Source organism: Procambarus clarkii, chromosome 42, assembly GCF_040958095.1.
Source record: "Procambarus clarkii isolate CNS0578487 chromosome 42, FALCON_Pclarkii_2.0, whole genome shotgun sequence".
In the NCBI taxonomy this organism is placed as follows: domain Eukaryota; kingdom Metazoa; phylum Arthropoda; class Malacostraca; order Decapoda; family Cambaridae; genus Procambarus; species Procambarus clarkii.
Genome location: NC_091191.1, coordinates 27,331,792 through 27,347,226, shown reverse-complemented (window position 1 = coordinate 27,347,226; position 15,435 = coordinate 27,331,792). Strand labels below are relative to the sequence as shown.

Sequence of the window (15,435 nt, the reverse complement as noted above, 5' to 3'; positions counted from 1 at the left end):
CCTGTCCAGGTCCTCTTGGAGGATCCTACAATCCTCATCTCCCACAACTCTTCTCATTAATTTTGCGACATCCACGAACATTAACATGTAGGATTCACTCCTGTAAACATATCATTTACTTAATTTAGCAAGAAGATTGGTCCCAGCACCGATCCTTGAGGTACTCCACTTGTTACTGTTCGCCAGTCCGATTTCTCACCCTTTACCATTACTCTCTGGCTCCTTCCTGTTAGGTAGTTACTCACCCATGCTAGGGGCTTTCGTGTACTCCTGCCTGCTTCTCAAGTTTGCATAGCAGTCTCATGTGCGGTACTGTATCAAAGGCCTTCTGGAAGTCTAGAAATACGCAGTCTGCCCAGCCTTCTCTGTCCTGCCTTATCCTTGTTATTTTATCATAGAATTCCAAAAGGTTTGCTAGGCATGATTTCCCTGTCCAGAACCCATGATACCATTTGTTTACAAACCCAATGCTCTCCAAGTGAGCAACAAGTCTTAGCCTAATTATTCTTTCAAGAATTTTGCAGGGGATGCTTGTTAGTGATACGGGTCTGTAGTTGAGTGCCTCCTCCCTGTCACCTTTCTTGAAAATCGGTACGACATTTGCCTTCTTCCAGCCACTGGGCAATTCTCCCGACATAAGTGACTCATTAAATATCATTGCCAGAGGTACGCTGAGAGCCTGCGCTGCCTCTTTTAGTATCCGCGGTGATACTTTGTCTGGTCCAACCGCTTTAGTTGCGTCCAGTGTTGTCAACTGTTTTATTACTTCCTCTGCTGTCACCTCTATGTCTGATAGTCTTCCGTCTAGGGAAGACTAACAATGGGACTAACAGCTCTTCCAACAATGGGAGCTGCTCAGGCCCGGTAGTGAACGCTCCATGGAAACTTGCATTCAGGACCTCGCAGATTTCCTTGTCATTTTCTGTATATGCCCCTTCTGTTCTCCTCAGTCTTGTCACTTGTTCATTTACCGACATCTTCCTTCTTATAAGGCTTTGTAGAAGTTTAGGTTGTTTTTACGCCTTGATTCCAATGTCATTCTCGTAATTTCTTTCCGATACTCGTCTTATGGTAATGTAACCGTTCCTAGCTCTGTTACATCTAATTCTGTTGTCCTCTGTCCTTTGTCTTCTGTACTTCCTCCACTCCCTCCTGCTTCTCATTTTTGCTTCCTGACACTGTCTGTTAAACCATGGGTTATTATATTTCCTCCTTTTTTCCTTTACTGTTGGAATAAGTCTCTCTTCAGCCTCCTTGCATTTCCATATGACATGGATCATCATATTTTGCACTGTTTTTCCTCTAATTTCCTACTTCCACTGCACTACTTCTAGGTTGTTCCCTATTCGTCTGTAGTCCCCTTTCCTGTAATCAATTCTCCTTTCCCAGATCTCATGTCCTTTGGACACAACTTTGAGTTCCATCGTGTAGTCAAAGACTAGGACATAATGGTCACTGACTCCTAGTGGTATTTCATGTTCTAATTTCTCGATGTCTTCTACATTTTGGGTAAAAATTAGGTCTAATAGGCTCGGCGTATCCCCTCTTTCCCTAGTGTCTTCCTTCACATGCTGTGTTAGGAAATTCCTGTCAATAACGTCTACTAACTTCGCTCCCCAGGTCTCCTCCCCGCCATGGGGATTCCTCGTTTCACAATTTATCATGCTTATATATGTGTGTGTGTGTGTGTGTGTGTGTGTGTGTGTGTGTGTGTGTGTGTGTGTGTGTGTGTGTGTGTGTGTGTGTGTGTGTGTGTGTGTGTGTGTGTGTGTGTGTGTGTTAGTGTGTACTCATCTAGTTGTGTTTGCGGGGGTTGAGCTCTTGCTCATTGGTCCCAGCCTCTCAACGGTCAATCAAATAGTGTACAGATTCCTGAGCCTATTGGGCTCTACCATATCTATATTTGAAACTGTGTATGGAGTCTGCCTCCACCACAACACTACTTAATGCATTTCATTTGTTAACTACCCTTACACTGAAAAAAATTCTAACGTCTCTGTGACTCATCTGGGTTTTAAGTTTCCACCTGTGTCCTCTTGTTCGTGTTCCACCCGCGCTAAAGAGTTTGTCTTTGTCCACTCTGTCAATTTCCCTGGGAATTTTGTAAGTGGTTATCATGTCTCCCCTTACTCTTCTGTTTTCCATGGTTGTGAGGTTCCCTTAGCCTTTCCTCGTAACTCATTCCTCTCAATTCCGGGACCAGTCTGGTGGCATACCTCTGAATCTTCTCTAACTTTGTCTTCTGTTTAACTAGGTATGGACTCCAGGCTGGAGCTGCATTCTCCAGGATTGGTCTTACATAAGTGGTATACAGGGTCCTGAACGATTCCTTACACAAGTTTCTAAAGGCAGTTCTTATGTTGGCCAGTCTAGCATATGCCGCTGATGATATCCTTTTGATGTGGGCCTCTGGGGACAGGTTCGGTGTGATATCGACCCCCAGATCTTTCTCTCTATTTGACTCTTTTAGGATTTCACCTCCCAGATGGTATATTGTGTTCAGCCTTCTGCTTCCTTCGCCTAATTTCATTACTTTGCACTTTCCTGAGTTTAACTTTAGCAGCCATTTTCTAGACCATTCCTCCAGTTTGTCCAGGTCGTCCTGTAGTCTCTGTCTATCTTCATCTGTTTTGATTCTTCTCATAATTTTGGCATCGTCAGCAAACATTGAGAGGAATGAGTCTATACCCTCTGGAAGGTCGTTTACATATACTAGAAACAGGATGGGTCCAAGTACTGAGCCCTGTGGGACTCCACTGGTGACATCTCGCCACTCTGACGCCTCCCCCCTCACCGTTACTCGCAGTTTCCTATTGCTTAGATACTCCCTTATCCACTGGAGCACCTTACTTTTTACTCCTGCACCACATCTATTCACCACATCTACTTTTAAAATTACGAATATATTTTAAATAATATAATTTATAAATAATATAATTAAATAATATAATTTATAAATAATATAATTAAATAATATAATTTGTAAATAATATAATTAAATAATATAATTAAATAATATAATTTATAATATATATTATAATAATATTATAATATTTATAATATTACTTCTACAACCTACTCTTTTAATTCATCCCATTTTCTCATTACTCTGAAGGATAAAGAAAACTCCCTAACATCTCTGTGACACATATGACTTGAAATTGGTTCATCTTATACCTCCATGCTTAAGTGGTACTCCAAGGAATGCTTTAAGTCCCAGTTGAATGCTAGTTTCTTGTCTTTTGGGCTACATTATCGTGGTGTTCTCAGTAGTGTGGTTGGTAGAGCTACAGGATTCCGCTTTTTTGGTACTGGGTTCGAGGTTTTTTTCTGGATCTTCACAGGGCTTAGAATCCTGCTATTCTTTATGTTACACCATGACCGGGTCCTCTTGTTTTGGTTCCTCTCCTGGCAATATCCCCCCTTCTTCTAGCTTATGTCATATTGTTACATTCCCCTCATTCTAGTCACGCAATGGTTGAGCAGTGTTCCCATTTTCTGATCTTGTTTACGTCAGTGTCCCCTCCTCCTCCTTATTACTCCCATGCTATACATTGTCTTCCCTTGGTTTGGTGCTCCTCAAGTCAGTGTCCTTACGCTCTGATCCTCTCCCATGCCAGCATCACCTCGTGTTAGTTCCTCCCATGTTAAAATCTGTCTATTGTCAACATTGTCGATCTGCTGAGTATTTTGCGTGTCGTGATTATGCCTCCTTGGTTTGTTCTTTACTTCCTTAGTGCGAGAAGTAAATAATCTGTCTCCCGTTATTCTGTGCTCGTAATTATTGAATTTCGTCACTTGTGTTATTTGAAGATGTTGTCTTTCAGCACCGAGGTTACTTGCAAGTCAGGCTCGTGATCATTCTGCATGCAACAGTGGTTCCCAATTGATCGAGATTGACCGGTTGGGACTGACCGGTTGGGACTGACCGGTTGGGACTGACCGGTTGGGACTGACCGGTTGGGACTGATCACCGAGTCAGTCAAATTGTAGCTATTCAGAGAACACTGCCGAGACGGACGCAGATGAACACATTGGGTTCAATATGACGCCGATGCTGTTTGGTTTATGTTGGTCTTAAATAGGCCTGGAGGGTGGGTGGTTGTCTATCATTATCCCATTTTCTCTGACGTCCTATAAATATAGTTATAAGAACTACTTCTGTAGTTTCCTTAAGACTTTCTTCCACTCATCCTCTATCCTTATCTTCCTTAGCTACTTGTATCTTGCTCAAACAAACAATACCTTGTATTCTTCCTGGTAAGCTGTTCACGTCGGAATTTTGGCCAAGGTCTTTGATTTAGGACTTTATATAAAATAAGTCTAGTTTTTTCCTTTTTTCGCTCAAAACTGTTCAAAACTAAAATAAATTGACGGAAGAAATTTGGGTTTTCTCTTTTCAGGAATACTACTGAACAGTAATCTTGAATAAAATCGATTGCACTAAAAAATCACAACACTATCGGCCAGTGAGGCTCATATATGTGTGTGATGGTCAGCCAGATTTTGGAATGAGGTGTCAAAATCCCTTTAATGTGCACTGGAAATCATATCGGCCAAGGGTAAGAGGAGATTGGCTCTCTTGCTTAGGATTTATCTAATAGGATACACACAAGGGGTCTCCCTGAGGTTAGTGACTCAATACTTTGCCAGGTGAACATGCCAGTGTTATATATGGATGTACTGTCCATTACTTCCCTCACTCCCCTTACTTCCCTCACTTCCCTTCCTCACTTCCCATCCCTCACTCCCCTTCCCTTACTTCCTTCACTACTCCTAGTTTCCTCACTCCCTTCATTTTCTTTAAGTATTACTTGTTTATATCGCTCCCCTCGTTGCCATTGTTTCCACCACTCCTTTATTTATCTTGTTTCCCCTCACTTTACTCATTTCCTGTCTTCCTCCCTCAAGTTGTTTCCATCGCTCCCCTCACTAATGGCCGTAATAGTCAGTGCATGTGTGTGTGTGTTTGTCAGCTGAAATAAACGTCGATGAAGATATAGAGATACAAACAGACACTGCCTGTGTCTGTCTGAGTTTGTCTGTGAGTCTGTCTGTATGTCTGTCTTCACCCACGTGTACACGAGCCTCAAAAGAGAAAATCTCCAATTTTGTTGTTCATTATTTATTTATTTTTTTCATAGCATTCATTAGTTGCGAGGTCGTTTCCCTTGCCAGTGACGAGCCCTCAAACTCCCTCTGCCCCTCTGCCCCGCTGAGGAGTTGTCTACACTCTCCTGTGTTCCAGCACTCGAAGGTTTTCAACATCGCTACAGTATTCTTTCCAGTGCCTTTCCAATTTTCCTTTACTACGGGGAAGTATGCAGGATATGGCTGCTGTTCGCCCTTCCATCAGGGAGGAGAACCCGGCTCAAGTTAACTGTGCATGCTGTGTCTTGACCCAGTTCTCTCTCTCTCTCTCTCTCTCTTGCTTATCCACTTAGACTGGCTGGTTGAATGGTGGCTGGTTGAGCGGAGGCTGTTGAGCGGTGGCTGGTTGAGCAGTGGCTGGGTGAGCGGTGGCTGGTTGAGTGGTGGCTGGTTTAGGGGTGCCTGGTTGAGCGGTGGCTGGTTGAGCGGTGGCTGGTTGAGCAGTGACTGGTTGAGCAGTGGCTGGTTAATCAGTGGCTGGTTGAGCGGTGGCTGGTTAATCAGTGGCTGGTTGAGCAGTGGCTGGTTAATCAGTGGCTGGTTGAGCAGTGGCTGGTTAATCAGTGGCTGGTTGAGCAGTGGCTGGTTAATCAGTGGCTGGTTGAGCGGTGGCTGGTTAATCAGTGGCTGGTTGAGCAGTGGCTGGTTGAGCGGTGGCTGGTTAATCAGTGGCTGGTTGAGCAGTGGCTGGTTGAGCAGTGGCTGGTTGAGCAGTGGCTGGTTGAACAGTGGCTGGTTAATCAGTGGCTGGTTAATCAGTGGCTGGTTGAGCAGTGGCTGGTTGAGCAGTGGCTGGTTGAGCAGTGGCTGGTTGAGCGGTGGCTGGTTGAGCAGTGGCTGGTTAATCAGTGGCTGGTTGAGCAGTGGCTGGTTAATCAGTGGCTGGTTGAGCAGTGGCTGGTTGAGCGGTGGCTGGTTGAGCAGTGGCTGGTTGAGCAGTGGCTGGTTGAGCAGTGGCTGGTTGAGCAGTGGCTGGTTGAGCAGTGGCTAGTTAATCAGTGGCTGGTTGAGCAGTGGCTGGTTGAGCGGTGGCTGGTTAATCAGTGGCTGGTTGAGCAGTGGCTGGTTAATCAGTGGCTGGTTGAGCGGTGGCTGGTTAATCAGTGGCTGGTTGAGCGGTGGCTGGTTAATCAGTGGCTGGTTGAGCAGTGGCTGGTTGAGCAGTGGCTGGTTAATCAGTGGCTGGTTGAGCAGTGGCTGGTTAATCAGTGGCTGGTTGAGCAGTGGCTGGTTAATTAGTGGCTGGTTGAGCGGTGGCTGGTTAATCAGTGGCTGGTTGAGCGGTGGCTGGTTAATCAGTGGCTGTCGGAAAATCCGACACCATTTAATAATCATACAGATAATAGCTGTATTGTATAAACAAGTTACCCATAGAAAACGTAACTTGTAGTGGAATTACCGTCTAAAGAAAACGGGATATCATTACCACATACCATTATAAATTCACCAGCTATTCTGCTGGGAATTATTCTTAAATACATTAGTCTTTGGACTTTACCATCATAAAACCATCTCATATAAATTAACTTAATTATCAATATTAAAGTAGAGTAAATGTGACCCTTCTATCACTTTGTCATCTGGACAATGTAAGCCAGGCGTCAGAGTGAGGAAGGAGGGGCAGCCATTGTTGTTGTCACCTCCGGGACGCATGGAGCAAATTCGGCTCCTATCATATCTGGACAATGTTGGCCAGTAGCGTCAATAGTATGGAGTGTTAGACATTGCCATTGTTTATACTGAGACCAGAGGCTCACAGGAGCAAATACGGCTCCTGTTAATTTTACTTGGACGAAGTGTTATGGAAACCAAAGGTGTACCATTATCACACGCTGTCAACAAATTCAAGTTAAGTGTCTTTCCGAAACCCGTATATCTATCATTAGTGGCCATTAATGTCATTGGGTAGGGTGAGCCAATTAGATCACGAAATCGCCTCATACTAAAGGTAATTAAGCCAGGTCTTCAATTGTTCCATGTACAGTTTTCTCTGATATACCTGTCATATATAGGATTCTGGCTTTACAGCTAGCGCCCTTTTAACAGGTCAAGACGAGGAAGCAATGTGCAACAGTTACTGGGTGATGGAAGCTATCTCAAAGAGGATAATGGTGTCTACATCCTAGTTATATCTGTTTGGACTAACCTGCTGTACTATAAGATAAGGAACCTCTTCAATGTATGTAGTCTATTACTGTAGTTTGATTGGCTGCATATATATTAATTTAATAAACCCCCCTAATGTGTAGAGGATCGATTTGTGAGATTAAGAGATTATTGCAGAAATACAGTCCACTTATCATTATACAAATTGCTATCGAAGTATATAAATTAACGTAAATATAAATTCATATAAATTAAATAAATATAAATCTCACAGGTCGGTTCCCACATTATTTGGTCCTTCGAAACCGAATTATTTGGTCCTTCGGAACCGGAATATTCGGTCCTTTGAACCCACATTTGGTCATCCGAGTACCGGATGAACCAGTTAACCAGTGGATTCATTAAATAAACTAGTGCAGTGTGATTTAAACAAAGCCAGCAGTCAATGACGGCGGCGTTGACTCGTGCGAGTTCACGAGCCCTGCTCAGTTCAGATCAGCTTCGTCAGCGGTTTCATGCACACCCACAGATATTTGGTGGCGTGTTATTCTGTGAAATGACAGCGCTAATATAGAAGCCAGCCAAATTAGTGGCTGTGTCCTCGCAAGATTGTTCACGGATTTTGTGGTGTTAAATTTCGCGAGAGATTATCTACGAATTTTGTGGACTTTATTTCGCGAGGTCACTAATAATATTTAATACTTCTAGATAATATTAGAAGTTTCATAGAGGCTAATTAAAAGGCTATTATCAATAATTGTGTATATTATTTTTCCAAAATAGAGAATTATTTAATATATATTGCACTAGTGATCACAGTATAATATTTACTAATTGCCAACCCACAACAGGGTAGGATATGACTAGTTGAACTATTATTGCTCATCCTAGTCCCATTATTACCATAGTCAGTTGTACTATATTGATCAACCTAACACCATTAATGAATGGTCCAGACCCTATTTTGGGTGTAATTTTTATTAACTCGAGTTGAGTTGTGTATATATAATAATTTACTTATGATCATTACACCTTTGAGTGATTAATTAGTGTCTCTACCATCCTAGGGTGATATAGAAGAGCTAACCTAAAGGTACTTCCAGTGACACTGGTTTATCACTCAAATCATTAGTGTGTATGATTGTATATATATAATGTGTATTAATTTTAAGTGCTAACCTCTAGTAGAGGTAGGATTATTGACTAGTGAGTGCAGAATTTGACCCTAGGCTACCATCAGTGCTTGTTCAGTATTATGAGCAGCCCAAGTACAAGCCCCACAAGGCTTCACCAACTAGCCAGTATGGATAATGCAGGGAGAATGAAAAGAACCCTTGCAGGTCTTAAAGGCCACTTAACAAGACAGATCAAGATATGTGAAGATTTGTCACAACAATCTCAAGTTGATTATGCTGATCTGGAAAGCTATTATCAAGCAGCTGCAGGTAAATTTGAGCAAATCAAATGCCAAATGGCTGTCTTTGTGGGGACAGACTACTACCATCGATTCATTGGTAGCCCTACTAAATATCAGGGCATAAACATGTTAAACTCTGCAGGAGGTAAATTACTCTCAGGCTCAGTATCAAGCCTGAGGAGACCTATGCCTGCAGATAAACAATACCAGTAGAAATCTAAATTTGTCAGCTGATTATATTTCTCCAGTAGCATTATACTAAGGAGATTACAGCTGACTATACCAACAGAGGTTGATGTTAGTATCATCATTTAAAGCTGAAGATGAGTTCATGAGGCCTCAGTGGCAAATCAGTGAACAGTAGCTTAAACAGCTACAAGTCACTGCGACCAATATCACTGAACCCACTGCAGTCTCAGAACCATACTTTACTTTAATGATGAGCTATTCAATCTTCTGAATCAATTAACTAAATTAAACCCTAATAAATATGATGACTGATTTGATACATTTATTATTTAATCAAGATGTATTCCATGGGCTTCAGTGTTTATATATCAGTGACCAGTTACCTGAACAAACTTCAAGTTATATCTAATGTCACTGATCTCACTGCAGTCCCTGAATCATACTTGACTGTAGTACTTGATCACATCCAGTCTTCTGGGTTAAATAATATGTAATTAGGCTTGAATATTAGCCTTTCAAGAGTTAACAGGGAAATGAAATCGCATTAGACTTCTAACCCCTGCAACTCTAGTACGGGACATCCGTCCTGTACGAACAGACACACAAATGTGTGATTACTAACTACTAACATCAAATTAATCTAATAATTCGAAGGAGGAGTATCGGTGTTCGTCTGTTCTAATTAGGACTTCGACCCGTGAGCAGCCCCTGGGGAATTATGTCGGAAAATCCGACACCATTTAATAATCATACAGATAATAGCTGTATTGTATAAACAAGTTACCCATAGAAAACGTAACTTGTAGTGGAATTACCGTCTAAAGAAAACGGGATATCATCACCACATACCATTATAAATTCACCAGCTATTCTGCTGGGAATTATTCTTAAATACATTAGTCTTTGGACTTTACCATCATAAAAACATCTCATATAAATTAACTTAATTATCAATATTAAAGTAGAGTAAATGTGACCCTTCTATCACTTTGTCATCTGGACAATGTAAGCCAGGCGTCAGAGTGAGGAAGGAGGGGCAGCCATTGTTGTTGTCACCTCCGGGACGCATGGAGCAAATTCGGCTCCTATCATATCTGGACAATGTCGGCCAGTAGCGTCAATAGTATGGAGTGTTAGACATTGCCATTGTTTATACTGAGACCAGAGGCTCACAGGAGCAAATACGGCTCCTGTTAATTTTACTTGGACGAAGTGTTATGGAAACCAAAGGTGTACCATTATCACACGCTGTCAACAAATTCAAGTTAAGTGTCTTTCCGAAACCCGTATATCTATCATTAGTGGCCAGTAATGTCATTGGGTAGGGTGAGCCGGTTAGATCACGAAATCGCCTCATACTAAAGGTAATTAAGCCAGGTCTTCAATTGTTCCATGTACAGTTTTCTCTGATATACCTGTCATATATAGGATTCTGGCTTTACAGCTAGCGCCCTTTTAACAGGTCAAGATGAGGAAGCAATGTGCAACAGTTACTGGGTGATGGAAGCTATCTCAAAGAGGATAATGGTGTCTACATCCTAGTTATATCTGTTTGGACTAACCTGCTGTACTATAAGATAAGGAACCTCTTCAATGTATGTAGTCTATTACTGTAGTTTGATTGGCTGCATATATATTAATTTAATAAACCCCCCTAATGTGTAGAGGATCGATTTGTGAGATTAAGAGATTATTGCAGAAATACAGTCCACTTATCATTATACAAATTGCTATCGAAGTATATAAATTAACGTAAATATAAATTCATATAAATTAAATAAATATAAATCTCACAGGTCGGTTCCCACAGTGGCTGGTTAATCAGTGGCTGGTTAATCAGTGGCTGGTTGAGCAGTGGCTGGTTGAGCAGTGGCTGGTTGAGCAGTGGCTGGTTAATCAGTGGCTGGTTGAGCAGTGGCTGGTTGAGCAGTGGCTGGTTGAGCGGTGGCTGGTTGAGCAGTGGCTGGTTGAGCGGTGGCTGGTTGAGCAGTGGCTGGTTGAGCGGTGGCTGGTTGAGCAGTGGCTGGTTGAGCAGTGTCTGGTTGAGCGGTGGCTTGTTGAGCAGTGGCTGGTTGAGCGGTGGCTGGTTGAGCAGTGGCTGGTTGAGCGGTGGCTGGTTGAGCAGTGGCTGGTTGAGCGGTGGCTGGTTGAGCAGTGGCTGGTTGAGCAGTGGCTGGTTGAGCGGTGGCTGGTTGAGCAGTGGGTGGTTGAGCAGTGGCTGGTTGAGCGGTGGCTGGTTGAGCAGTGGCTGGTTGAGCGGTGGCTGGTTGAGCAGTGGCTGGTTGAGCGGTAGCTGGTTGAGCGGTGGCTGATTGAGCAGTGGCTGGTTGAGCAGTGGCTGGTTGAGCGGTGGCTGGTTGAGCGGTGGCTGGTTGAGCAGTGGCTGGTTGAGCGGTGGCTGGTTGAGCAGTGGCTGGTTGAGCAGTGGCTGGTTGAGCGGTGGCTGGTTGAGCGGTGGCTGGTTGAGCAGTGGCTGGTTGAGCGGTGGCTGGTTGAGCAGTGGCTGGTTGAGCGGTGGCTGGTTGAGCAGTGGCTGGTTGAGCAGTGGCTGGTTGAGCGGTGGCTGGTTGAGCAGTGGCTGGTTGAGCAGTGGCTGGTTGAGCAGTGGCTGGTTGAGCAGTGGCTGGTTGAGCGGTGGCTGGTTGAGCAGTGGCTGGTTGAGCAGTGGCTGGTTGAGCAGTGGCTGGTTGAGCAGTGGCTGGTTGAGCAGTGGCTGGTTGAGCAGTGGTTGGTTGAGCAGTGGCTGGTTGAGCAGTGGCTGGCTGCGCGGTGACTGTAGCTTCTTACAGAGTTTGACTTCCGATTCCAGATGGTGCGATTAGTTAGGCACTGTTGCTATACTCCCGCCTTATTGCCAACTGATCTATACAGTTATACTGGCTTAGCGATTTATTATGCTCCAGTAATTCTTCCAGTACGTTGCCAGGATTAACTAACCCTGAGATAACAGCCAGAATCTTTCTCTGTATTTATACACCTTAAGATAACAATTAACAGAGATTTAGGTTATCATCCTGCCCCTTTGCGGATATTTGGTCGAGTAAGGATTCATTTATGTTCCACTCTTGCTGCTTTAGTGAGACATTTCTCAGACTCACGTCTCCTGGGTAAGTTATCTCTAAAGTGCTATTTCATTTACTCTGATTAAAGTTGTAAGAACATGCAATGTCAGTAAGTCAGGGCCTTGAGGGGCTTGTGTTGTGTGCGTGTTGAGTCTCGCATTAACACGCATTTATCTTAAATGCTATTTCTTAGGACCGGAGGAGGAGGAGGAGCAAGCATTATTGCTTGCTCATATTGCTTGCGAAGAAATAAGCACTAAACATCTAGTATATATCAGTTATAATAAATGTACTCATTTCCAGCTATACTTTCACTGAATTTTACTGAATTACACAATAGTAAAGTTTCAATATATATTTTGTTTTCTCTTTAATTGAATATTTGAGGAAATTTTCAAGATTTTCGAAGGAAAATACAATTCAACTGTTACGCTTAAATCTAATACCACGTGGAGCACATTGTTCATTATTAACATTTACGGTCGTCTCAACTCGCTAAAAAATTTGAACATCAAATACAGTAAAAGCATTACATTAATAATGAGATTACTTTATGAGTTTACGGGACAGTGTATATGATGTAAACTCATGAATTCATGTTTCATGAATGTGTTATTATGCAGTCTGAAATTAAATTGATTCTCTTTCTCTCTTCTACAATGAGAAAATCAAAATGTCTTCTATCAATGAGAAAAAATGCTTCAAGTGAAGTATCACTGAGACTTCCTCATTGATACTAAACGTTAATGTGACTTATTTGTGCATTTGAAGAGTAGCGTCAAAGGTAGAATTCCTTGACTACAAGACATGGTGGAAGGGGGGGGGGGCAGTGTGTGAAACCCTGGTCAGGCTTCAGTGTAAGCCTCAGGAGCCCTAGGAAATTTACTCAAATCACAGGTTGCATGGTTTGAGTCCGAGGTTATAGTGGCCTAAGGCTTAGGTTTGTTCAATTTTAAATCCAGAGCATGAGTTCGAATCCTGCTCATGGTTCCTACTGATTTTCACGGGGAGAGAGAGAGAGAGAGAGAGAGAGAGAGAGAGAGAGAGAGAGAGAGAGAGAGAGAGAGAGAGAGAGAGAGAGAGAGAGAGAGAGAGAGAGAGAGAGAGAGAGAGAGAGAGAGGGAGAGAGAGAGAGGGAGAGAGAGAGAGAGAGAGAGAGAGAGAGAGAGAGAGAGAGAGAGAGAGAGAGAGAGAGGGAGAGAGAGAGAGAGAGAGAGAGAGAGAGAGAGAGAGAGAGAGAGAGAGAGGGAGAGAGAGAGAGAGAGAGAGAGAGAGAGAGAGAGAGAGAGAGAGAGAGAGAGAGAGAGAGAGAGAGAGAGAGAGAGAGAGAGAGAGAGAGAGAGAGAGGGAGAGAGAGAGAGAGAGAGAGAGAGAGAGAGAGAGAGAGAGAGAGAGAGAGAGAGAGAGAGAGAGAGAGAGAGAGAGAGAGAGAGAGAGAGAGAGAGAGAGAGAGAGAGAGAGACTGTTATTAATTAAGTGTGAAGAGCAAGGAGGAGGAGATATATTCTCTGTGGAAGCCTGGAGTTAATATAATTTGTTTATTTTATCTTCTTGAAGCAAAATGTTGTTCGTGAATTATTAACTAATTCATTCTGTAATTAGTAACATTCTAGACACAAGTGTTTGGGGCGAGAATGAGACTCAGGCAGCAGTTACAGGAAGACAATATTCACAAACAGAACAACAAATATACTCAAATACAGTAAAAAATATGTCCCGGGAACTGTCTAACTTGAGAACAACGAGAGTCCCAGGTGAAGCAAGGAGGATATAGTGTGAGACGCAAGGGTGAAGCAAGGAGGATATAGTGGGAGACGCAGAGGGTGAAGCAAAGAGGATATAGTGGGAGACGCAGAGGGTGAAGCAAAGAGGATATAGTGGGAGACGCAGAGGGTGAAGCAAGGAGGATATAGTGGGAGACGCAGGGGTGAAGCAAGGAGGATATAGTGGGAGACGCAAGGGTGAAGCAAGGAGGATATACTGAGAGACGCAGGGGTGAAGCAAGGAGGATATAGTGGGAGACGCAGGGGTGAAGCAAGGAGGATATAGCGGGAGACGCAGGGGTGAAGCAAGGAGGATATAGTGGGAGACGCAGAGGGTGAAGCAAGGAGGATATAGTGGGAGACGCAAGGGTGAAGCAAGGAGGATATACTGAGAGACGCAGAGGGTGAAGCAAGGAGGATATAGCGGGAGACGCAAGGGTGAAGCAAGGAGGATATAGTGGGAGACGCAGAGGGTGAAGCAAGGAGGATATAGCGGGAGACGCAAGGGTGAAGCAAGGAGGATATAGTGGGAGACGCAGAGGGTGAAGCAAGGAGGATATAGTGGGAGACGCAGAGGGTGAAGCAAGGAGGATATAGCGGGAGACGCAAGGGTGAAGCAAGGAGGATATAGTGGGAGACGCAGAGGGTGAAGCAAGGAGGATATAGTGGGAGACGCAAGGGTGAAGCAAGGAGGATATACTGAGAGACGCAAGGGTGAAGCAAGGAGGATATACTGAGAGACGCAGGGGTGAAGCAAGGAGTATATATTGGGGGACGCAGGGGTGAAGCAAAGAGGATATAGTGGGAGACGCAGAGGGTGAAGCAAGGAGGATATAGTGGGAGACGCAGGGGTGAAGCAAGGAGGATATAGTGGGAGACGCAAGGGTGAAGCAAGGAGGATATACTGAGAGACGCAGGGGTGAAGCAAGGAGGATATAGTGGGAGACGCAGGGGTGAAGCAAGGAGGATATAGCGGGAGACGCAGGGGTGAAGCAAGGAGGATATAGTGGGAGACGCAGAGGGTGAAGCAAGGAGGATATAGTGGGAGACGCAAGGGTGAAGCAAGGAGGATATACTGAGAGACGCAGAGGGTGAAGCAAGGAGGATATAGCGGGAGACGCAAGGGTGAAGCAAGGAGGATATAGTGGGAGACGCAGAGGGTGAAGCAAGGAGGATATAGCGGGAGACGCAAGGGTGAAGCAAGGAGGATATAGTGGGAGACGCAGAGGGTGAAGCAAGGAGGATATAGGGGGAGACGCAGGGGTGAAGCAAGGAGGATATAGTGGGAGACGCAAGGGTGAAGCAAGGAGGATATAGCGGGTGACGAAGAGGGTAAAGCAAGGAGGATATAGCGGGAGACGCAAGGGTGAAGCAAGGAGGATATACTGAGAGACGCAGAGGGTGAAGCAAGGAGGATATAGCGGGAGACGCAAGGGTGAAGCAAGGAGGATATAGTGGGAGACGCAGGGGTGAAGCAAGGAGGATATAGTGGGAGACGCAGGGGTGAAGCAAGGAGGATATAGGGGAGACGCAAGGGTGAAGCAAGGAGGATATAGTGGGAGACGCAGAGGGTGAATCAAGGAGGATATAGTGGGAGACGCAGGGGTGAAGCAAGGAGGATATAGTGGGAGACGCAGAGGGTGAAGCAAGGAGGATATAGTGGGAGACGCAGGGGTGAAGCAAGGAGGATATAGTGGGAGACGCAGAGGGTGAAGCAAGGAGGATATAGTGGGAGACGCAGCGGTGA

The 15,435-nt window shown here is 44.3% G+C and overlaps 1 protein-coding gene across 1 annotated transcript in view; it reads right to left on the bottom strand.

The window, feature by feature from the left end:
• Window positions 1-1,310: 1,310 nt before the first annotated feature.
• The window catches only part of LOC123750385 (spermidine/spermine N(1)-acetyltransferase-like protein 1), a 30,880-nt gene continuing 16,755 nt past the window's right edge, over window positions 1,311-15,435 (bottom strand). The window contains exons 2-6 of the mRNA XM_069339670.1: window positions 10,658-11,659; window positions 10,262-10,278; window positions 5,441-6,123; window positions 3,598-3,769; window positions 1,311-1,571 (exon numbers count right to left, since the gene is read on the bottom strand). Of these exons, the coding sequence (XP_069195771.1) occupies window positions 1,311-1,571; window positions 3,598-3,769; window positions 5,441-6,123; window positions 10,262-10,278; window positions 10,658-11,659 (2,135 nt within the window). The remainder of the gene's footprint in view (window positions 1,572-3,597; window positions 3,770-5,440; window positions 6,124-10,261; window positions 10,279-10,657; window positions 11,660-15,435) is intronic.